At 42.0% G+C, this 26,006-nt stretch overlaps 1 protein-coding gene across 1 annotated transcript in view; it reads right to left on the bottom strand.

The window, feature by feature from the left end:
* LOC128690263 (uncharacterized) overlaps window positions 1–26,006 on the bottom strand; it is a 72,423-nt gene that overhangs the window by 31,675 nt on the left and 14,742 nt on the right. Inside the window, exons 6-8 of the mRNA XM_070090577.1 lie at window positions 15,667–15,826; window positions 12,753–12,908; window positions 7,550–7,726 (exon numbers count right to left, since the gene is read on the bottom strand). Of these exons, the coding sequence (XP_069946678.1) occupies window positions 7,550–7,726; window positions 12,753–12,908; window positions 15,667–15,826 (493 nt within the window). The remainder of the gene's footprint in view (window positions 1–7,549; window positions 7,727–12,752; window positions 12,909–15,666; window positions 15,827–26,006) is intronic.

Raw genomic sequence — 26,006 nt, 5'->3', positions numbered from 1 at the left:
CCCAAGTAATAGCTTTTATATCCTTTTACTCATGTGCAAATTAATTGTATTACTACTATTACTACAACTTATGTCACTACTACTACTACTACCACCACCACTAGTATTACACCTCACTCTGAGCCTATATATACCCTCTGTGTCCATGTATTGTTTGTAGCGGCTTGACAAAGCTCCTGGAGAGCGAAACGTTGCCACAATAAAATGTCACATTAGTTGCACTTTAGTCCTTTTACTTTACATATTGTCAGTAATTCTACCAAAATATATACATTATTATAATCATAACTCAAGTGCTAAACCCAGTTTAGCACTTGAGTTATGATTATAATAATGAGTTTACAGGAAAAATTTCCTGCAACAAATCTCACAGTTGAAATCACATGTTGCTTATGTATGAACACTGACAGCAGCTGAACTGGGAATAATGTACACCTACTACTACTGATCCCAGCAGTATTTATATTTGTTCAGTATTAAACCACACACTAGCCGTATGAGAAGTTGACAACTTAGACAGTATTTAGAATACAAATACCTACTTAGCACTCCAAATGCATCAGGGATCAGTCACCTGAAAGCAAAGATACTGTCCAAAAATAATATACATTGCAGTATATACAGTGGTATCCCGAGTTTTGTACTGCTCCTAACTCGAACAATTATGTAAGTGTATTTTGAGGCGGTCAAACGGACTAATCTAATTTACATTATTCCTTATGGGAACAAATTCGTTTGGTAATGGCACTCGAACAGCTGTCTGGAACGAATTACGTATACATGTATATGAAACTCGGAGTACCACTGTACTACATTAACTTGTAGAAGTAACCAAGACTAAATTTCAAATACTGTGGACCCACGACCAACGACTTTAATCCGTTCCAGAGAGCTAGCCTTTAGCTAAATTAGCTGTTAGTCGAATTAATTTTCCCCATAAGAAATAATGGATATCCAATTAATCCGTTCCAGACAGCCAAAAGTATTAAAAAAAATAATTTTTTTCTACATGAAATATACATTTCCCTACACAGAAAACAATGAGACATGCCCAATACATACATAAATAAATACTAAAATGACACTTACCTTTGTTGAAGATTATTGTTGAGTGATGAAACACTGTTTTTCTTGAACACTCTTGGATTTCCATAGTGATACACGAGTAAAGGCTTCACTTTGCAATCCCCACTAGCATTACAACAAAACATGAGAGTTAGCCTGTCTTTCATAGGTTTGTGTCCTGGGAGTGCCTTTTCCTCCTGAGTAATGAGTAATGTAGGTCCTGTTTGGCAAATTTCTTCCAGAACAGGCCTGTTTTGTCACAATTAAACACTTGTTGGGGTTGGAATTTTTCAGCTTCACCATGCCTTATCACACTGTGTATGCCACTACGATTCTTAAATCTCTCAAACCAACCTTTGCTGGTCTTAAATTCACCAATATGAGCACTAGTACCAGGCATTTTTTCCTGTTCACCTGGGTGTTAGTTGACTGGTGTGGGTCGCATCCTGGAGGACAAGATTAAGGACCCCAATGAAAATAAGTTAAACAGTCCTCGATGACGCACCAACAACAGTTGTAGATCAGCCATACCAACAACAGTCTCTCCACATCTTCAAGTAGTACAGCTGACCGTGGTGCAGCAGCAGCTGACCGTGGTACAAAAGTATTTCAATAGTATTTCTCATCCTTTTTACAACAGGGTTAGCACTAGAAGCTTTCTTGGGGCCCATGGTGGCTTATTTAGCAGTTACAAGCACTAAAAACACTGGAATACCAAATATATTACAGGTACACATGGAATCGACCGCAACGGCTTGTAAACATTGGCACGCTGAGTCTTGGAGTGGCTGGGCCCGCTCAGGCCACAAGGACACGTTCGGGACAAAAGCCGTTAAATGAGTTTTTTGCCATTGGTAGAGCCATTTTTTTTATGCCAAAGAACGCCGTTAGACGAATTTACCACTAGTCGATGCCGCCGTTAGGGATCCACTGAACAGTGGAACCCTGGATTTCGGTCATAATCTGTTCCAGGTCAGCCTAAATCCGAAAAGGCCAAAAACAGAAGTAATATTTCCCATAAGAATTATTGTAAATACGTACAATTAGTCCGTTCCAGACATCCAAAAATATTAACAAAAAATAATTTTTTAAAGATGAACTATAGTTTTACATACACAAAACAATGAGAACTAAATAAAATGACTAATGAAATGGATAAATGGACATTTAACATCACATTTACCTTTATTGAAGATTCTTGTTGGCATATGGAAGACAGGGAGGAGGAGAGAGGGAGGACTGATTATTGTTTGGTAGGGGAATCCCCCTCCATAAGGACTTCAGGTATCAAGTCCCTATCCAGGGTTACTTCCCTTTGTCTTTTACTGGCATTAGGACTAGCTTGAGTCACTGCACCCCTGTCACACCAAAAAAAAACTGTCCAGAGAGGTCTGTTTCTGGTGTCTCTTTAAGATTTGCCTGAAGTGGGACAAGGTTTTGTCACTGAACATGTTGCAGATATGGCTTGCTTCAGCTTGGTCAGGGTGATATTTCTCCACAAAACTTTGCACCTCCCTCCACTTTGCACAAATGCCTTACAACACTGTGTATGCCACTACACTTCTTAAAACTGTCAAACCAGCCTTTGCTGGCTTTAAAATCACTAACAACTGTACTCGTTCCAGGCACTTTATTCAAGAAATCCACATGCAACTGCCTTGCCTTTTCACAAATAATCGACTTCACAACACTATCTTACGCTAACTGTTTATCACTGATCCACACCAACAATAACTTCTCCACATCTTTGATTGTTTGTGATCTTTATTTCGTTAGCATATTTACCCCTTTTCCAACATTAGCTTCCTTGATTTCTACTTTCTTTGCTAGAAAGGAAGTGATAGTTGATTTGGATTTGCCATAAATCCTGGCCAGCTTGAGCACACGTACACCACTTGCGTACTTAGCTACAATTTTGTTCTTGAATTCTATCATGTTTCTCACTTTCTTTACCAAAGGGCTGGCACTAGGAACTTTCTTGGGGCCCACGGTCGCTTATTTTGCAGTCGCACTCAATAAACAACCACAAAAAACAATGGATTATAACGAAATGCTTGGATGAATGCGAAGAGTGTTGCTCACTCACCAAGAGACACAGCCAGACTGACTCACGCACGTGGTGTGGTAGGCGGATGCATCCAATACGGCTGATTTCTGAGTTGCCAGCCGAAATCCAGGATAGAATTTTGGCCAAAAAAAGTGGCTGAAATCTGCACCAGCCAATATCCGGGAGCCCACTGTATGTACTAAGTAATGGAAATAGTCACTTAGCTGAAGCTTTGTCTGCTAGCTTCTTCCAGTCTAAATCAGGAATGAATAAACAATATATGTTTTTTTTTTCCAACAAGTCGGCCGTCTCTCACCGAAGCAGGGTGACCCAAAAAAGAAAGAAAATCCCCAAAAAGAAAATACTTTCATTATCATTCAACACTTTCACCTCACTCACACATAATCACTGCTTTTGCAGAGGTGCTCAGAATACAACAGTTTAGAAGTATATACGTATAAAGATACACAACATATCCCTCCAAACTGTCAATATCCCAAACCCCTCCTTTAAAGTGCAGGCATTGTACTTTCCATTTCCAGGACTCAAGTCCGGCTATATAAAAATAACCAGTTTCCCTGAATCCCTTCACTAGATATTACTCTCCTCACACTCCAACAGCTTGTCAGGTCCCAAATACCATTCGTCAGGTCCCAAATACCACTCCTATCTAACACGCTCATGCACGCTTGCTGGAAGTCCAAGCCCCTCGCCCACAAAACCTCCTTTACCCCCTCCTTCCACCCTTTTCGAGGATGACCCCTACCCTGCCTTCCTTCCCCTACAGATTTATATGCTCTCCATGTCATTCTACTTTGATTCATTCTCTCTAAATGACCAAACCACCTCAACAACCCCTCTTCAGCCTTCCGACTAATACTTTTATTAGCTCTACACCTTCTCCTAATTTCCACACTCTAAATTTTCTCCATAATATTTACATGTCACATTGCCTTTAAACAGGACATCTCCACTGCCTCCAACCATCTCCTCACTGCAGCATTTACAACCCAAGCTTCACACCCATACAAGAGTGTTGGTACCACTATACTTTCATACATTCCCTTCTTTGCCTCCATAGATAATGTTTTTTTGTCTCCACATATACCTCAATGCACCACTCACCTTTTTTCCTTCATCAATGATTAACTTTGTCCTTCATAAATCCATCTGCTGACATGCCAACTCCCAAATATCTGAAAACATTCACGTGGTGGCCTGGTGGCTAAAGTTCCCGCTTCACACACGGAGAGCCTGGGTTCGATTCCCAGCAGGTGGAAACATTCCAACATGTTTCCTTACACCTGTCCTGTTCACCTAGCAGCAAATAGGTACCTGGGTGCTAGTCAATTGGTGTGGGTCACATCCTGGGGGACAAGATTGAGGACCCCAATGGAAATAAGTTAGACAGTCCTCGATGACACACTGACTTTCTTGGGTTATCATGGGTGGCTAACCCTCCGGGGTTAAAAATCCAAATGAACTCTTATCTTATCTTATCTCTTACCCATACTCCTCCTCTTTAATTTGATATCCAATTTTTCTTTATCTAAATCATTTGATACCCTCATCACCTTACTCTTTTCTATGTTCACTTTCAACTTTCTACCTTTACACACTCCCAAACTCGTCCACTAACCTTTGCAATTTTTCTTTAGAATCTCCCATAACCACAGTATCATCAGCAAAAAGTAACTGTGTCAATTCCCATTTTGTATTTGATTCCCCATAATTTAATCCCACCCTAGCATTTACTTCTTTTACAACCCCATCTATAAATATATTAAACAACTATGGTGACATTACACATCCCTGTCTAAGACCTACTTTTACCTAACCTGAGCCTCACTATCCTCATAAAAACTCTTAACAGCATTTAGTAACTTACTACCTATTCCATATACTTGCAACATCTGCCACATTGCTCCCATATCCACTCTATCGTATGCCTTTTCTAAATCCATAAATGCAATGAAAACTTCCCTACCCTTATCTAAATACTGTTCACATATATGTTTCAATGTAAACACTTGATCTATACATCCCCTACCCACTCTAAAACCTCCTTGCCCATCCCCAATCCTACATTCTGTCTTACCTCTAATTCTTTCAATAATAACCCTACCGTACACTTTTCCTGGTATACTCTGCTCTTCTTATAACACTTCTGCTTTGTAAAAACCTCTCATAAGGTACCTTTTTCTCTTTTATCACACCCTTTACTTCATTCCACCAATCACTCCTCTTTCCTCCTGCACCCACCCTCATATAACCACAAACTTCTGCCCCACATTCTAATACTGCACTTTTAAAACTATTCCAATCCTCTTTAACCCCCCCCCCCCACTACTCATACTTGCACTAGCCCACCTTTCTGCCAATAGTTGCTTATATCTCACCCGAACTTCCTCCTCCCTTAGTTTATATATTTTCACCTCTCTCTTACTTCTTGTTGCCATTTTCCTCTTGTCCCATCTGCCTCTTACTCTAACTGTAGCTACAACTAAATAATGATCTGATATATCAGTTGCCCCTCTATAAACATGTACATCCTGGAGCCTACCCATCAACCTTTTATCCACCAATATATAATCTAACAAACTATTTTCATTACGTGCTATATCATACCCTGTATATTTATTTATCCTCTTTTTCATAAAGTATGTATTACTTATTACCAAACTTCTTTCTACACATAGCTCTACTAAAGGCTCCCCATTTTCATTTACCCCTGGCACCCCAGATTTACCTACTACTCCCTCCACAACATTTTTACCCACTTTAGCATTGAAATCCCCAACCACAAGTACTCTCACACTTGGTTCAAAACTCCCCACAAATTCACTCAACATTTCCCAAAATCTCTTTCTCTCCTCTACACTTCTCTCTTCAGCAGGTGCAGCTATGCTTACTATAACCCACTTTTCAGATCCAACCTTTATTTTACTCCACTTAATCCTTGAATTAATACATTTATAATCTCCTTTTTCCTGCCATAGCTTATCCTTCAACATTATTGCTACTCCTTTAGCTCTAACTCTATTTGAAACCCCCGACCTAATTCCATTTATTTCTCTCCACTGAAACTCTCCCACCCCCATTAGCTTTGTTTCACTTAAAGCCACGACATCCAGCTTCCTCTCATTCATAACATCCTTGTACAATCATCTCTTTCTTATCACTCGCACAACATCCACGCACATTCAGACATCCCACTTTGACAATTTTCTTCTTCTTAATCTTTTTAGTAATCATTACAGGAAAAAGGATTACTAGCCCATTGTTCCCGGCATTTTAGTTGACTTTTACAACACACATGGCTTACGGAGGAAAGATTCTTATTCAACTTCCCCATGGATATAAAAGGAAAAGTAAAAAGAACAAGAACTATTAAGATAAAATCAAAGAAAACTCATGTATGTGTAGTGTGACCTAAGTGTAAGTAGAAGTAGCAAGACGTACCTGTAATCTTGTATATTTATGAGACAGACAATAGACACCTGCAATCCTACCATCATGTAAAACAAGTACAGGCTTTCGTTTTACACTCACTTGGCAGGACGTTAGTACCACCCTGGGTGGTTGCTGTCTACCAACCTTCTACCTAAAAATAAATTATTTTTTAGAAGTCTATCACTGAAATGCGCTAAAAGTAGGATAACAGCTCTTGGCCCATAAAACTGATGTTAAACTAAACAGACACCAATTCATTGAAGTAAATGAGAAGGGGTTCATCATAAATATAAACCAAGTAAGCTGATGAACACTACAGCTGTGTTTGTCATGTGCTTCACAAAGCTGCAGACAGAGTAGGCATAGTAAATGATGAGATGTGTGAAACATCTAGCTCATCTATGAAGTAACTCAATGCATTAGCTGCTATTGCCAAATCCATGGAGCAATGAGGAAATTTTGTTATCCGGGGACAGCACACTTATGAAGGATATGTTCCAATGTAAGTGAATAAGCATTTCAAGGCTGTTATTAACCAATGATGACAGGGTCTGACCATGCCTAGTAGTACTGTGATTTGATCTATTCAGGTTTGTTAATGACAACTTGTTAAAAGCAGAGTAAACTACTAGTTTGAGAAAGAAACACACTTGTAGTATTAACTGTGTATTGTGTGATTCAAGAGAAATACTATCTTCTGGAAGGCTCTCTATATCAGAGCTGTACAACCCTTATGAGTTCAGCAATTAATTATAATTATAATAAAAATCTGTATACGAGGAAAGGATAACTGATGGTAGGCTTGTAAGACAATTTTAAGTGAAGTACAGGGGTGAAAGTGATGAGAAGACAACTTCATGGATGGAGAAAGTATGAAATTACTAATGAAATAAGGCTACCAGAAAGTTTTGCTGTCATAGCTACCTCTCTTTGTTCTCAAAAACAGAAGAGAACACCAATGTAACAACATGCTACTGCCTTTACCTGTGCACTACAAAATAGACTGATCATTTCCACTTTCTTAGTGGCAGCATCTGGTTGTCTGTGTGAAGTAGAATTGATTGCATCGCGAGTAGATCCCCTGCCCACGAGTTTAAAAAAAATTTCGCCAGTTGGTATTGCACACCGCTCCATATTAAGAGTATGCCATTCACGTTCATGCTGCAAGGAATATATCTGAATGTTTTAAGCATTTTGCATGAATTACCATTTGATATTACAAAAAGGTTGCCAGGTTATATTATTTTATGAAGAGTACTGTACTAGACAGCATAGTACTGCATTTTCTTCAGAAAATAAAGTGAATCTCAGATGCAATGGATACCTTTATTTATGATGTTTTGTCCACACAGTGGGCCTCATTAAGTCAGTAGAGAATACATGAGAAAGAGGAGTATGTACAGTATATATATATACAGGTGCTTCTTCACTTAGGATTACGTTCCAACAAACCCATCGTAAGTCAAAAATATTGTAGGTCGAATACGAATATATGATAAATGGATAAATAAATAACTACTGTCACTGAATAGGTAAATAAACAAAAAATTACTGTAACTAAATACCAAGTTATGGTCTTGCTGCCTTCATGCTGGGTAATTATCTTAAGTTTCATCTCTAAAGTACATAATTGCTTTTGCACAATCGAAATATCATAAGTCGAACTATCATAAGTCAAGGAGCACCTGTAGGAATACACAAGGACCATGAAGTGAAGTAAGAATAATCATGCAATCCAATCTCAGGCAACACCCCACTCTTCAAAGACCTAAACTCACTCACTGTCCAGAGCATCCACACTTAATACAATACAACCTACATTTACAGAACCATAAATTCCAATACTAATCCTGAACTAAAACGCTTTCTTGATAGTTGTGACAGGACCCATATGCACAATACCAGACAAAAATCTCTATGACATTCCCCGTGTCTGGCTCAATCTATACAAATATACAATGTACATTAAAGGGTCTAAAATCTGAAACTCCCTATCTGAAAACTCTAGAACTACAGACTCAGCCACCATTTTCAAAACTACTGTCAGAAACATCTTATCTCCCTAACACACCCCACCATCAACTAACTACATAAAAACCACCCATTCACACACACACACACACACACACACACACACACACACACACACACACACACACACACACACACACACACACACACACACACATGCACGCACGCACGCACGCACGCACGCACGCACGCACGCGCACGTACACGTACACACACACACACACACACATGCACATGCACGCACACGCACACACACACACGTGTGCACACACACACACACACACACACACACACGCACACACACACACACACACACACACACACAGACACACACACACACACACATGCACATGCACATGCACACACACACACACACACACACACACACACACACACACACACACACACACACACACACACAGGACGAATGAAGCCAAACTACAAGAAAGGGGACTACACAGGAATGAGGAACTACCTGAACGGAGTTCAGTGGGACAGAGAACTGGCAGGGAAGCCAGTTAATGAGATGATGGAATATGTAGCAACAAAATGCAAGGAGGCTGAGGAGAGGTTTGTACCCAAGGGTAACAGGAGTAATGAAAAAGCCAGGATGAGCCCATGGTTTACCCAAAGGTGCAGGGAGGCAAAAACCAAGTGTGCTAGGGAATGGAAGAAATATAGAAGGCAAAGGACCCAGGAGAATAAGGAGAACAGTCGTAGAGCCAGAAACGAATATGCACAGATAAGAAGGGAGGCCCAAAGACAATATGAAAATGACATAGCAGCGAAAGCCAAATCTGACCCGAAACTGTTGTACAGCCACATCAGGAGGAAAACAACAGTCAAGGACCAGGTAATCAGGCTAAGGAAGGAAGGAGGAGAGACAACAGGAAATGACCGTGAAGTATGTGAAGAACTCAACAAGAGATTCAAAGAAGTGTTCACAGAGGAGACAGAAGGGACTCCAGAAAGACGGAGAGGTGGGGCACACCACCAAGTGCTGGACACAGTGCACACAACCAAGGAAGAAGTGAAGAGGCTTCTGAGTGAGCTAGATACCTCAAAGGCAATGGGGCCAGATAACATCTCCCCATGGGTATTGAGAGAGGGAGCAGAGGCGCTATGTGTACCCCTAACAACAATATTCAATACATCTATCGAAACAGGGAGATTGCCTGAGGCATGGAAGACAGCAAATGTAGTCCCAATCTTTAAAAAAGGAGACAGACATGAAGCATTAAACTACAGACCAGTGTCACTGACATGTATAGTATGCAAAATCATGGAGAAGATTATCAGGAGAAGAGTGGTGGAACACCTAGAAAGGAATGATCTCATCAACAGCAGCCAACATGGTTTCAGGGACGGGAAATCCTGTGTCACAAACCTACTGGAGTTCTATGACATGGTGACAGCAGTAAGACAAGAGAGAGAGGGGTGGGTGGATTGCATTTTCTTGGACTGCAAGAAGGCGTTTGACACAGTTCCACACAAGAGATTGGTGCAAAAACTGGAGGACCAAGCAGGGATAACAGGGAAGGCACTACAATGGATCAGGGAATACTTGTCAGGAAGACAGCAGCGAGTCATGGTACGTGGCGAGGTGTCAGAGTGGGCACCTGTGACCAGCGGGGTCCCGCAGGGGTCAGTCCTAGGACCAGTGCTGTTTCTGGTATTTGTGAACGACATGACGGAAGGAATAGACTCTGAGGTGTCCCTGTTTGCAGATGACGTGAAGTTGATGAGAAGAATACACTTGATCGAAGACCAGGCAGAACTACAAAGGGATCTGGACAGGCTGCAGACCTGGTCCAGCAATTGGCTCCTGGAGTTCAATCCCACCAAGTGCAAAGTCATGAAGATTGGGGAAGGGCAAAGAAGGCCGCAGACGGAGTACAGTCTAGGGGGTCAGAGACTACAAACCTCACTGAAGGAAAAAGATCTTGGGGTGAGTATAACACCAGGCACATCTCCTGAAGCGCACATCAACCAAATAACTGCTGCAGCATATGGGCGCCTAGCAAACCTCAGAACAGCATTCCGACATCTTAATAAGGAATCGTTCAGGACCCTGTACACCGTATATGTTAGGCCCATATTGGAGTATGCGGCACCAGTTTGGAACCCACACCTAGCCAAGCACGTAAAGAAACTAGAGAAAGTGCAAAGGTTTGCAACAAGACTAGTCCCAGAGCTAAGAGGTATGTCCTACGAGGAGAGGTTAAGGGAAATCAACCTGACAACACTGGAGGACAGGAGAGATAGGGGGGACATGATAACGACATACAAAATACTGAGAGGAATTGACAAGGTGGACAAAGACAGGATGTTCCAGAGATTGGACACAGTAACAAGGGGACACAGTTGGAAGCTGAAGACACAGATGAATCACAGGGATGTTAGGAAGTATTTCTTCAGCCACAGAGTAGTCAGTAAGTGGAATAGTTTGGGAAGCGATGTAGTGGAGGCAGGATCCATACATAGCTTTAAGCAGAGGTATGATAAAGCTCACGGCTCAGGGAGAGTGACCTAGTAGCGATCAGTGAAGAGGCGGGGCCAGGAGCTCGGACTCGACCCCCGCAACCTCAACTAGGTGAGTAGGTGAGTACACACACATGCACATGCACACACACACACACACACACACATACATCCTCCTCATTTACACCTACATTAACCCAAATGACTGTAAACATAAAACTCCAAATACGTATAACTATTGCACACTAACAGCACCTTTCAAGGCAGGTGAAATTGCTGACCTAGAAAATGTACAGAGAACCTTCACAGCATACATAACTGCGATAAAACACCTTAATTACTGGGAACGCTTGAAGTTCCTCAACCTGTATTCCCTAGAATGCAGGCGGGAGATACATGATTATATACACTTGGAAAATCCTAGAGGGATTAGTACCAAACTTGCACATGAAAATCACTCTCTATGAAAGCAAAAGACTTGGCAGGCAATGCAACATCCCCCAGTGAAAAGTAGGGGCACCAATAGCACAATAAGAGACAACATAAGTGTCAGGGGCCCAAGACTGTTCAACTGCCTCTCAGCATACATAAGGGGGATCACCAACAGACCCCTGGTTGTCTTCAAGAAGGCTCTGGAGAGGCACCTAAAGTCAGTACCTGACCAGCTATGCTGTGGTTCGTACGTCAGGTTGGATGCGGCCAACAGTAACAGCCTGGCTGATCAGGCCCTGATCCACCATGAGGCCTGGTCACAGACCGGACCATGGGAGCACTGACTCCTGGAACCCTCTTCAGGTATACTCCAGGTATATGCATTTTTTTAGGCACTAAAAGTGAAAAAAGGCCATGTTGCACCTTACAGCAGTAGCCCGGAACCAAACCTACTGTATAAGCAGGTTCCTCCTGTATATTTAATGCACAGAATAAGCTAATGACTACCTTCACTTTATTTTTAAAAAATAAAACTATTTGTCTTTAAGTTTGAAATATAATTTTCAACATGTTTAGATAGTCAAATGCATTCTTTCCACACATTACTATTGGATCACTCATGGGTAAACTTATATTTAGTGTAGCATGGCCTGGTGGCTAAAGCTCTCGATTCACATGGCAAGGGTCTGGGTTCGATTCCCAGCGTGGGCAGAAACATTGGGCATGTTTCTTTACACTGGTTGTCTATGTTCACCCCTCAGTAAAATGGGTACCTGGGAGTTAGTGGACTGGTATGGGTCACATCCTGGGACAAAACTGACCTAATTTGCCCGAAATGCTCTGCATAACAAGTGTACTTGTAGTAAATAAAGATATTATTATTATTATTATTACTATTATTGAGTGCACTAAACCTGTAGTGCACTCACGCTCTTCACTGGCATCAATGGGTGAAGACAGTTCATATCTCTGGAAAGAGAGACAACTTGAGATCATACAACCAAGAGACAATCAACCAGTATAGATATAATTATGCACGAGTGCAGTGTATTGATGCATTATTGTTTTATTGTATCATTTATTTCAACATTTCCACAGTATTTAATAACCTATAGGGGTTTAGCACTTGTTCATAAGTGTAATACTTTGGAATAACACAGGATTTATATTAGTTTGAAATTTATATTTTCAAGAAGTGCATATGTGAGGCTAAACACAGAGGATGAAGTGGGAGATAACAAACCAGCAAGTAACAACGCCCTTCACTGATCATCTGTTGGACTAGTGGGGGAATATGCTGCATATCTCCTACAATGTTGATGTTAATTCTGGACCACTCAGGTAGCCATGCCTTCACATTGGCAGCCTCCATCTCACTCCATAGCCGCTTGCGACTTGCCTGAAAGAGAAAAATCATTGGCTTTCTTTTGTACCTAGTAATGATTAATTACATGTCAACTATATTATTTGTACTGCATAAACATATAAAAATTACACTGCATTGTATTGTATGGGATACAGAAGGGAAAATGAAAAATGGTGAAAAAAATGGGAAAGAGTAAATAAATGCACAAAGAACAGCTAAGCTGAATAAAATGAAGTTAAAGTAGTGAGAAGTTAAGATATAATTAAGACTACAATGTTCTTAAAGTGTGAGGTAAGGTACCATAAATTGAACGAAAGACATACAGTAGTCACGACTATAATTTTTCAGTGTGAGGGAAGATAATGCAGACAAGGAAAGACATCTGGAGTATACCTGGAGAGAGTTTCGGGGGTCAACGCCCCTGCAGCCCAGTCTGTGACCAAGCCTTATACTGGATCAGGGCCTGATCACTGTTACTGTTGACCACATGCAATCCGACATATGAACCACAGTCCAGCTGGTCAGGTACTGACTTTAGGTGCCTGTCCAGTGCCTTCTTGAAGACAGCCAGGGGTCTATTGGTAATCCCCTTATGTATGCTGGGAGGCAGTTGAACAGTCTAGGGCCCCTCACACTTATTGCGCTGTCTCTTATCGTGCTAGTGGCGCCCCTGCTTTTCACTGGGAGGATGTTGCATCGTCTGCTGTCTTTTGCTTTCATAGGGAGTGATTTTTGTGTGCAAATTTGGTACTAATCCCTGGTCAAGGCTGTTCACTACTATTTAAATATTTCATTTATAAGCATCAGCTATATATTATTGTAGAAAGATAAACAATTTGTTTTGGCACAGCACAAGGGTTTTACAGATATAGGAAAATGATACTTTTTATTTGAAATAATGTGTGGATGCCCCCCTCTCATCTATGACTGCTTGACAGAGTAGAGAACAGAGCAAGACATCTCATCTCTCGCCTGGACCCATCTTGGATAGATCTGTCATTTCAGTAGAGCCTTCAACACAGGAGGGATATGGGTGGCCTTACTGTTATGTACAAGGCCAACATTGTCAAAATACCACACTTGGCTCCACTTCAAGGACAGCGAGAAGCAAGCTTCTAAATCACAAAATGAGCAAAAAGCAGCAACTCCACTCTGGCTGTACCTTTCTCCAGAACATCACTTCATCTGAGATCATTTATCCCCAGGATGACTCGAGTCTGGAACACATTCGTACAGCATTGTGATGTCAGTTGATTAAGTGAAAATGCTGGCCCGCAGATGGCTCCAACTTCATCCTGTTCCGTACTTGTATGTTTCATAACAATAAAAATGCTTTCAAATGAGCTGATGTAGGTAACAGCTCTTAGCTTGTTAATAAAGTTAGAAATCCTTAACTTGTAAATAGCTTATCAATAAAGATATGGATCCTTAACCTAACCTTGTCAAACCCTGTATTAAAAAAGAAAAAAACTGAACAATTAGAAGCAGCAGTATAGAGGGTGAAGAATATGGTAGCTAATCTCCCTCCTGATAGGTTCTCAAGAGAAAGTAAAATACAGTACCAGAAGGCACTCATAATGAGATTCTCAAGAGAAAGCCAAGTAGAAAACTAGAAGGTACTCATGATGAGGTTCTCAAGAAGCCAGGTAGAGCACTAGAAGGCACTCATGATGAAATTCTCAAGAAGAAGCCAGGTACAGTACCAGAAGGCACTCTTGAAGAGGTTCTCAAAAGGAAGCCAGGTACAGTACTAGAAGTCACTCTTGAAGAGGTTCTCAATTCTCAAGAGGAAGCCAGGTACAGTACCAAAAGGCACTCTTGAAGAGGTTCTGAAGAGGAAGACAGGTACAGTACCAGAACACACTCTGGATGAGGTTCTGAAGAGGAAGCCAGGTACAGTACAAGAAGGCACTCTCGAAGAGGTTCTGAAGAGGAAGCCAGGTACAGTACCAGAAGGCACTCTGGATGAGGTTCTCAAGAGGAAGCCAGGTACAGTACAAGAAGGCACTCTCGAAGAGGTTCTGAAGAGGAAGCCAGGTACAGTACCAGAAGGCACTCTGGATGAGGTTCTCAAGAGGAAGCCAGGTACAGTACCAGAAGGCACTCTGGATGAGGTTCTCAAGAGGAAGCCAGGTACAGTACCAGAAGGCACTCTGGATGAGGTTCTCAAGAGGAAGCCAGGTACAGTACCAGAAGACACTCTGGATGAGGTTCTCTAAGAGAAATCCAGGTACAGTACCAGAAGGCACTCATAATGAAGTTCTCAAGAGGAAGCCAGGTAGAGTACTAGAAGGCACTCTTGATTAGATTCTCAAGAGGAAGCCAGGTACAGTACCAGAAGACACTCTGGATGAGGTTCTCAAGAGAAATCCAGGTACAGTACCAGAAGGCACTCATAATGAGGCTCTCAAGAGAAATCCAGGTACAGTACCAGAAGGCACTCATAATGAGGTTCTGAAGAGGAAGCCAGGAAGAGCACTATAAGGCACTCTTGATGAAGTGCTCACGAGGAAGCCAGGTACAGTACTAGAAGGCACAAAATTAGTTTTAATTATGGATAATACTGTCCACAAGAACAAATTTATTTAAATTCACTAATATGTTATTCTGACTAAATTTTTTTTTTAGTTTTAATCTTAAACTTAATAAATTTATTAAATGAATTATTCTACTGGCATTAACACTAAAGTATTATCAATTTTTTGGTATCCTCACAGCCCAGCCTGGGGCCATTCTTTTCTGCTGATTGCCTTTTGAACCAATCACTAGCAAGTGGCACTGCTGTGCCTACCTTGAGCCCGTTAGTCCGTAGAAAAATGCCAGGTGGGGTGAATCTTATAGCCTCATGTGTAAGTAAGGCTTCCTTCTCTCCAAATACATTCAGCAACTTAACAGCAAATTCTTCACTAGTAGAAAACTTTGTTTTTACTCTTCTAATTACCTCCTGTGTTCTGTGACAATGAAGGAAGAATACAATTAACAAAATTCTTTGCTAAAGGAAAATTAAGATGAAACATTTCAAATTTATATATATATTTTTTTTTTTTTCAACAAGTCGGCCGTCTCCCACCAAGGCAGAGTGACCCAAAGAGAAAGAAAATCCCCAAAAAGAAAATACTTTCATCATCATTTAACACTTTCACTTCACTCACACATAATCACTGTTTTTGCAGAGGTGCCCAGAATACAACAGTTTAGAAGTATATACGTATAAAAATACACAACATATCCCTCCAAACTGCCAATATCCCAAACCCCTCCTTTAGAGTGCAGGCATTGTACTTCCCATTTCCAGGACTCAAGTCCGGTTATATAAAATAACTGGTTTCCCTGAATCCCTTCACTAAATATTACCCTGCTCACACTCCAACAGATCGTCAGGTCCCAAATACCATTTGTCTCCATTCACTCCTATCTAACACGCTCACGCATGCTTGCTGTGATTACAGAGTGTACCACTAGAACGCTTAGCATGGCTAGGCATTTCGGGCATACTTAGTTTTATTCTTAATTGTAAAATATTACAAATTATGAGGTAAGTTGGTATTATGGCTAAGTGACTAAATACTAGTTTGTGAGTTTAGCAATGTGAATGCTTTTGTTTTGGCACAGTATATGGTTTCAGTATTGGAGTATCACAGGATTCATTATTTTAAGACTGAGATTAATATTTCTGTTTATGGTCAAATGAGTGAGCGAGTGTAAGTGTGAACCACCAGGTGGTATTCGTGTAGTTAGTTGACGGGGTGTATCAGGGAGATAAGATGTTTTCTAATGGTAGTTTTGAAGGTGATGAATGTGTCTGCAGTTCTAGAGTTCTCAGGTAGGGTATTCCAGATTTTAGGGCCTTTGACATACATTGAATTTTTGTAAAGGTTTAGTCGGACACGGGGAATGTCGTAGAGATGTTTGTGCTGGAAGTCCAAACCCCTCGCCCACAACACCTCCTTTACCCCCTCCCTCCAACCTTTTCGAGGATGACCCCTACCCTGCCTTCCTTCCCCTACAGATTTATACGCTCTCCATGTCATTATACTTTGATCCATTCTCTCTAAATAACCAAACCACCTCAACAAACCCTCTTCAGCCCTCTGACTAATACTTTTTTTTAACTCCACACCTCCTAATTTCCACACTCTGAATTTTCTGCATAATATTTACACCACACATTGCCCTTAGACAGGACATCTCCACTGCCTCCAACCGCCTCCTCGCTGCAGCATTTACAACCCAAGCTTCACACCCATATAAGAGTGTTGGTACCACTATACTTTCATACATTCCCTTCTTTGCCTCCATTGATAACATTTTTTGCCTCCACATATACCTCAAGAGGAAGACAAAGAACTTTGTCCTTGGAGGCAAAGAGGGGAATGTATGAGAGTATAGTTTTACCAACGCTCTTATATGGGTGTGAAGCGTGGGTGATGAATGTTGCAGCGAGGAGAAGGCTGGAGGCAGTGGAGATGTCATGTCTGAGGGCAATGTGTGGTGTGAATATAATGCAGAGAATTCGTAGTTTGGAAGTTAGGAGGAGGTGTGGGATTACCAAAACTGTTGTCCAGAGGGCTGAGGAAGGGTTGTTGAGGTGGTTCGCACATGTAGAGAGAATGGAGCGAAACAGAATGACTTCAAGAGTGTATCAGTCTGTAGTGGAAGGAAGGCGGGGTAGGGGTCGGCCTAGGAAGGGTTGGAGGGAGGGGGTAAAGGAGGTTTTGTGTGCGAGGGGCTTGGACTTCCAGCAGGCATGCGTGAGCGTGTTTGATAGGAGTGAATGGAGACAAATGGTTTTTAATACTTGACGTGCTGTTGGAGTGTGAGCAAAGTAACATTTATGAAGGGATTCAGGGAAACCGGCAGGCCGGACTTGAGTCCTGGAGATGGGAAGTACAGTGCCTGCACTCTGAAGGAGGGGTGTTAATGTTGCAGTTTAAAAACTGTAGTGTAAAGCACCCTTCTGGCAAGACAGTGATGGAGTGAATGATGGTGAAAGTTTTTCTTTTTCGGGCCACCCTGCCTTGGTGGGAATCGGCCAGAGTGATAATAAAAAAAAAAAAAAAAATATACCTCAATGCACCACTCACCTATTTTCCTTCATCAATTCTATGATTAACCTCATCCTTCATAAATCCATCCGCTGACACGTCAACTCCCAAATATCTGAAAACATTCACTTCTTCCATACTCCTCCTCCTCAATTTGATATCCATTTTTTCTTTATCTAAATCATTTGATACTCTTATCACCTTACTCTTTTCTATGTTCACTTTCAGCTTTCTACCTTTACACACATTCCCAAATTCATCCACTAACCTTTGCAATTTTTCTTTAGAATCTCCTATAAGCACAGTATCATCAGCAAAAAGTAACTGTGTCACTTCCCATTTTGTATTTAATTCCCCATAATTTAATCCCACCCCTCTCCCGAACACCTTAGCATTTACTTCTTTTACAACCCCATCTATAAATATATTAAACAACCATGGTGACATTACACATCCCTGTCTAAGACCTACTTTTACTGGGAAGTAGTATCCCTCTCTTCTACACACCCTAACCTGAGCCTCACTATCCTCATAAAAACTCTTTACAGCATTTAGTAACTTACCACCTATTCCATATACTTGCAGCATCTGCCACATTGCTCCCTTATCCACTCTATCATATGCCTTTTCTAAATCCATAAATGCAATAAAAACTTCCCTACCTTTACTCAGACCAACTAGAATGTACCACTAATACTTGCACAAGGGATGAATATGGGGAATATAAAATAGCTAAATTCAAATCCAAATACATGTACCTACAAAAACCTCTCACAGTGATAAACATCTACACTACCTGGGCAGGGCGAGACATATGGGCGAGTCTCCTTACACCCACTGTCCCTGTTAACCTTCAGTAAAAAGGTACCTGGGAGTTAGTCGATCGTCGTGGGTTGCATCCTGGGGAATGATCAAGCACTACAAACTACTGAGACAACTCCAATGCCTCTCAAATGACCTAATGATGCACTTTCTGTGCCCAAAGTACACGATACAAGAGTACCACAGTCAAACATTAGCCGTTTTAGTGAAAACCTAGGAAGTATAACTGATGCACACATGAACAAAGATCACTTACTACTCTTAAGTGACTTCAATATAAATCTCCTGCAAGACCAGGACCCACAAGTTACTGAATTCACAAACAGCATGAGTAACTGCATGTTGCTACCAACCTGGAGTTTACCTGGAGAGAGTTCCGGGGGTCAACGCCCCCACGGCCCGGTCTGTGACCAGGCCTCCTGGTGGATCAGAGCCTGATCAACCAGGCTGTTGCTGCTGGCTGCACGCAAACCAACATACGAGCCACAGCCCGGCTGATCAGGAACTGACTTTAGGTGCTTGTCCAGTGCCAGCTTGAAGACTGCCAGGGGTCTGTTTGTAATCCCCCTTATGTGTGCTGGGAGGCAGCTGAACAGTCTCAGGCCCCTGACACTTATTGTATGGTCTCTTAACGTGCTAGTGACACCCCTGCTTTTCATTGGGGGGATGGTGCATCGTCTGCCAAGTCTTTTGCTTTCGTAGTGAGTGATTTTCGTGTGCAAGTTCGGTACTAGTCCCTCTAGGATTTTCCAGGTGTATATAATCATGTATCTCTCCCTCCTGCGTTCCAGGGAATACAGGTTTAGGAACCTCAAGCGCTCCCAGTAATTGAGGTGTTTTATCTCCGTTATGCGCGCCGTGAAAGTTCTCTGTACATTTTCTAGGTCGGCAATTTCACCTGCCTTGAAAGGTGCTGTTAGTGTGCAGCAATATTCCAGCCTAGATAGAACAAGTGACCTGAAGAGTGTCATCATGGGCTTGGCCTCCCTAGTTTTGAAGGTTCTCATTATCCATCCTGTCATTTTTCTAGCAGATGCGATTGATACAATGTTATGGTCCTTGAAGGTGAGATCTTCCGACATGATCACTCCCAGGTCTTTGACGTTGGTGTTTCGCTCTATTTTTTTTTTATTATTATCACACTGGCCGATTCCCACCAAGGCAGGGTGGCCCGAAAAAGAAAAACTTTCACCATCATTCACTCCATCACTGTCTTGCCAGAAGGGTGCTTTACACTACAGTTTTTAAACTGCAACATTAACACCCCTCCTTCAGAGTGCAGGCACTGTACTTCCCATCTCCAGGACTCAAGTCCGGCCTGCCGGTTTCCCTGAATCCCTTCATAAATGTTACTTTGCTCACACTCCAACAGCACGTCAAGTATTAAAAACCATTTGTCTCCATTCACTCCTATCAAACACGCTCACGCATGCCTGCTGGAAGTCCAAGCCCCTCGCACACAAAACCTCCTTTACCCCCTCCCTCCAACCCTTCCTAGGCCGACCCCTACCCCGCCTTCCTTCCACTACAGACTGATACACTCTTGAAGTCATTCTGTTTCGCTCCATTCTCTCTACATGTCCGAACCACCTCAACAACCCTTCCTCAGCCCTCTGGACAACAGTTTTGGTAATCCCGCACCTCCTCCTAACTTCCAAACTACGAATTCTCTGCATTATATTCACACCACACATTGCCCTCAGACATGACATCTCCACTGCCTCCAGCCTTCTCCTCGCTGAAGGCAGTGGAGATGTCATGTCTGAGGGCAATGTGTGGTGTGAATATAATGCAGAGAATTCGTAGTTTGGAAGTTAGGAGGTGGTGCGGGATTACCAAAACTGTTGTCCAGAGGGCTGAGGAAGGGTTGTTGAGGTGGTTCGGACATGTAGAGAGAATGGAGCGAAACAGAATGACTTCAAGAGTGTATCAGTCTGTAGTGGAAGGAAGGCGGGGTAGGGGTCGGCCTAGGAAGGGTTGGAGGGAGGGGGTAAAGGAGGTTTTGTGTGCGAGGGGCTTGGACTTCCAGCAGGCATGCGTGAGCGTGTTTGATAGGAGTGAATGGAGACAAATGGTTTTTAATACTTGACGTGCTGTTGGAGTGTGAGCAAAGTAACATTTATGAAGGGATTCAGGGAAACCGGCAGGCCGGACTTGAGTCCTGGAGATGGGAAGTACAGTGCCTGCACTCTCAGATATTTTGTGGCCAGAATTTGTTTTGTACTCTGATGAAGATTTAATTTCCTCATGTTTACCATATCTGAGTAATTGAAATTTCTCATCGTTGAACTTCATATTGTTTTCTGCAGCCCACTGAAAGATTTGGTTGATATCCGCCTGGAGCCTTGCAGTGTCTGCAATGGAAGACACTGTCATGCAGATTCGGGTGTCATCTGCAAAGGAAGACACAGTGCTGTGGCTGACATCCTTGTCTATGTCGGATATGAGGATGAGGAACAAGATGGGAGCGAGTACTGTGCCTTGTGGAACAGCGCTTTTCACCGTAGCTGCCTCGGACTTTACTCTGTTGATGACTACTCTCTGTGTTCTGTTAGTGAGGAAATTATAGATCCATCGACCGACTTTTCCTGTTATTCCTTTAGCACGCATTTTGTGCGCTATTACGCCATGGTCACACTTGTCGAAGGCTTTTGCAAAGTCTGTATATATTACATCTGCATTCTTTTTGTCTTCTAGTGCATTTAGGACCTTGTCGTAGTGATCCAATAGTTGAGACAGACAGGAGCGACCTGTTCTAAACCCATGTTGCCCTGGGTTGTGTAACTGATGGGTTTCTAGATGGGTGGTGATCTTGCTTCTTAGGACCCTTTCAAAGATTTTTATGATATGGGATGTTAGTGCTATTGGTCTGTAGGTCTTTGCTGTTGCTTTACTGCCCCGTTTGTGGAGTGGGGCTATGTCTGTTGTTTTTAGTAAGTGTGGGACGACCCCCGTGTCCATGCTCCCTCTCCATAGGATGGAAAAGGCTCGTGATGGGGGCTTCTTGCAGTTCTTGATGAACACAGAGTTCCATGAGTCTGGCCCTGGGGCAGAGTGCATGGGCATGTCATTTATCGCCTGTTCGAAGTCATTTGGCATCAGGATAACATCGGATAGGCTTGTGTTAATCAAATTTTGTGGCTCTCTCATAAAAAATTAATTTTGATCTTCGACTCTCAGTCTGGTTAGCGACTTGCTAAAAACTGAGTCATACTGGGACTTGAGTAGCTCACTCATTTCCTTGCTGTCATCTGTGTAGGACCCATCTTGTTTAAGTAGGGGCCCAATACTGGACGTTGTTCTTGATTTTGATTTGGCATAGGAGAAGAAATACTTTGGGTTTCTTTCGATTTCATTTATGGCTTTTAGTTCTTCCCGCGATTCCTGACTCCTAAAGGATTCTTTTAGCTTAAGTTCGATGCTTGCTATTTCTCTGACCAGTGTCTCCCTACGCATTTCAGATATATTGACCTCTTTTAGCCGCTCTGTTATTCTTTTCCGTCGCCTGTAAAGGGAGCGCCTGTCTCTTTCTATTTTACATCTACTCCTCCTTTTTCTTAGAGGAATAAGCCTTGTGCAAACATCGAGTGCCACCGAGTTAATCTGTTCTAGGCATAAGTTGGGGTCTGTGTTGCTTAGTATATCTTCCCAGCTTATATCGGTTAGGAATTGGTTTACTTGGTCCCACTTTATGTTTTTGTTATTGAAGTTGAATTTGGTGAATGCTCCCTCGTGACTAGTCTCATTATGTCGGTCTGGGGCTCCACGCATACATGTCTGAACCTCAATTATGTTGTGATCTGAGTATATTGTTTTTGATATGGTGACATTTCTTATCAGATCATCATTGTTAGTGAAGATGAGGTCTAGTGTATTCTCCAGTCTAGTAGGCTCTATTATTTGCTGGTTTAAATTGAATTTTGTGCAGAGATTTAAAAGCTCGTCTGAGTGTGAGTTTTCATCAGAGCTGCCTCCTGGTGTTATTACTGCAACAATATTATTTGCTATATTCCTCCATTTTAGGTGCCCTAAGTTGAAATCACCCAGGAGCAAGATGTTGGGTGCAGGAGCTGGAAGATTTTCCAGACAGTGGTCAATTTTTAACAGCTGTTCCTGGAATTGCTGGAATGTTGCATCCGGAGGCTTGTAGACTACCACAATGACTAGGTTTTGGTTCTCGACCTGTACTGCTAAAACTTCCACTACATCATTTGAGGTATTAAGCAGTTTTGTGCAAACAAGTGACTCTGCAATGTACAGGCCAACCCCCTTTTGCCTGTTCACTCTGTCACATCTGTATAGGTTGTAACCTGGGATCCATATTTCGTTGTTCAAGTGATCCTTTATGTGGGTCTCAGTGAAAGCCGCGAACATTGCCTTTGCCTCTGCAAGCAGTCCACGGATGAAAGGTACTTTGTTGTTTGTTGCTGGCTTTAGACCCTGTATATTTGCAAAGAAGAATGTTATCGGACTGGTGGTATTGTTGGTACTGGGGGGGGGGATTTTTTTTCCGGCATTAGTATCTGTATCTGTTGGTTTGGAGTGGAGGCCATCGACTGTGGTTCCACTCCAGGAATGACTGGATTTGGTGTACGATTTCTGCCATTTCCTGCCAGTTTTTTTTCCTTCCTGGCACTAAAAAACCTCTCCCTCTTGAGTGGCTGTGGCTAGCCAGGTTTTCCCATGGCCTGGATGTTTTGTATCTTTTTGTCCCCCTTTAGATGGTATGCCTGGCAATTTAAGTTATAGCACAGTCTTTCCTGTACTGAAGAGGTACACAGTTCAGGGTGAAAAAGCTTACAGGAAGGGAGTTTGCATTTTCCTGTTGTCATATGGGCATGGCATTTTCTAGGGTGGTCATAGTTGCACGTCCCATCTGTTTTTCCAGATTTCCCATGCCAGCAGATACCAAGTGCATAGTATGTGCACAGGCTTGGTTTCCGTTTGCCTTGGGTTTCTGTGACTGTATTCCCTGTTGGTGCATGTTTCCCTGTCTTACTTCTATCCTCCCTAGCACCAACAATGGAGCTCCCACCAGTTGTTTTTGGTAATATATCCTCACTATTGCTAGTGGAGTCCTCTTGTTTGCTATTTCCTGCGGTATTTCTAGTTTGCAATATTGGTTTTATCTTATCTTTGACTACACTTGTTTCCCTACTATGGCTCCTGTCCCCTATGAGGTCATTTATATGTATTCCTTCCTGCGTATAGTTCCCGACTACCTGGTCAAAATCTCCAGCTTCACCATTTCTGTCTCCCAGGACAGCATCTCCAGCTTCACCATTACTGTCTCCCAGGACAGCACCTCCAGCTTCACCATTACTGTCTCCCAGGACAGCACCTCCAGCTTCACCATTACTGTCTCCCAGGACAGCACTATCAGCCCCACATTTACTGACTACCAGGACTTCATCTCCAGCCTTACAGTTTCTGACTACATGGCCAGTATCAAGGGCAGTACCATTCAGCACAGACTTTTTATGTTCCCATCTGTTGTAGAAAGCTTCCAGGTTGTCTATGAAAGCAGCTTTGATGTTGTCCTCTTTTAATACCCTTGTGATTTTAGTCCACAGATTTATCTCATTTGGGCATACCCAAAAACATTTCCCTGTTTTAACACTGCTTGTAGCTAGTTCTTGGATATCTGCATAAGGGGCGTGGCACCAATTTCCACACAAATGACAATTTATCCATGTGGAAGCCCGTTTGTTTGACTGACCACAGACTACACACAGCTTCATAATGATTTGAATGGTTGATTTACTGCAATTCTACTAGCAACCTCTTGAATATTCTATTAATAACCTCCTTAAATGAAGCTCTAGCTATTTGTATTTCTGTTTCTAACTGTTTTTGTATATTGGACAGCTTACCGTGCACGTTCCTGATATATATTTAATGTTTGTGTTTATAAGGGCGCCTACAACCCCATCCGTTTACAGTCTGCTTTATTGTTCAACAGTAACAAAACCTACAAGAGTAACAGAGACTAGTGTTTCCCTACTAGACCACATCTGGACCAACACCATATCCCCTTTAAAATCAGGCATAATCACAGATAATACCACAGATCACTACCCTACCTTCCTCATAACAAATCTTGGCAAATTACCCCAAGATACTACTAAAGTCACTTTCAGACTTCACAATGAGGCAGCCATTAATAACTTCACAGCAGCAGTGACAAACATTGACTGGCACACTGAGCTAGAAATCTATACAATTATTGACGAATGTATTAATAATTTTCTAAAAAAGACCCAATACCTCTATAACAAGCACTGCCCCCAAAAAACTAAACAGATGACAGCTAAGAGACTGAACAGTGCCTGGCTAACACCCAGCATCCTCAAATCCATAAATACAAAGCACCTATACGAAAAACATTACAGAATGGGTCACATAACCAGAGACCAAACAAAACGTTACTCGTCAATCCTAACCAGCCTGATAAGAAGGTCTAAAAAATTGTATTATGAGAACAGATTATCCAACTTACGAGGTGATATAAAAAAGACCTGGAAAACCCTATCAGAAATTCTAGGAACAAAAAAGATATCACGAAATAGCGAAATTGAATTAACAAAACCAGATGAACCCCAACTCCCACCAACTGAAACAGCAAACAGACTCAATAATTTTTTCTCCACTATAGGAAAAAACCTTGCCAATAAAATCCCAAGCTCAGATACCCCACCCAATGACTACCTCACTGGCAACTACCCGAACACACTGTTCCTAGCTCCGACTAACCCTACTGAAGTCTCCCTTATTATCAACACACTAAAAAAAAGACAGATTTAAATGCCTTACCACCCTTTACAGTGGACCCCTGGCATACGATGGCATTGGTATACGTTAAATCCGGTATACGATACATTTTAACGCAAAAATTTTGCCTCGCCACTCGTTAAAAAACCCGCCACACGCGATTCGTCCGGGACGCGTCCACGTGTGGCCTAAACTACCCCCGTGCGTGCCAGTGTGCTCGCATCTAAGCATACATTCGGTACATTTCATATTATCACAGTGTTTTTGGTGCTAGTTTCTGTAAAATAAGTCACCATGGGCCCCAAGAAAGCTTCTAGTGCCAACCCTGTGGTAATAAGTTAAAGGAAGCACTAACCCAGAAGTGCCATCCTCCGGAGAGACATTGGATTTGCCTGACCTTCCTCATATTATAACAAATTTCCAGAAAAAAAATTGAGCATCTTGAACAGATCCTGACAAGTTTAATAAATATATGTAATCAGGATGATGCTCT

This window comes from Cherax quadricarinatus, chromosome 32, assembly GCF_038502225.1.
Source record: "Cherax quadricarinatus isolate ZL_2023a chromosome 32, ASM3850222v1, whole genome shotgun sequence".
In the NCBI taxonomy this organism is placed as follows: Eukaryota; Metazoa; Arthropoda; class Malacostraca; order Decapoda; family Parastacidae; genus Cherax; species Cherax quadricarinatus.
The sequence above is the reverse complement of the archived record's forward strand: the minus strand, read 5'-3'. Positions and strand labels throughout refer to the sequence as shown.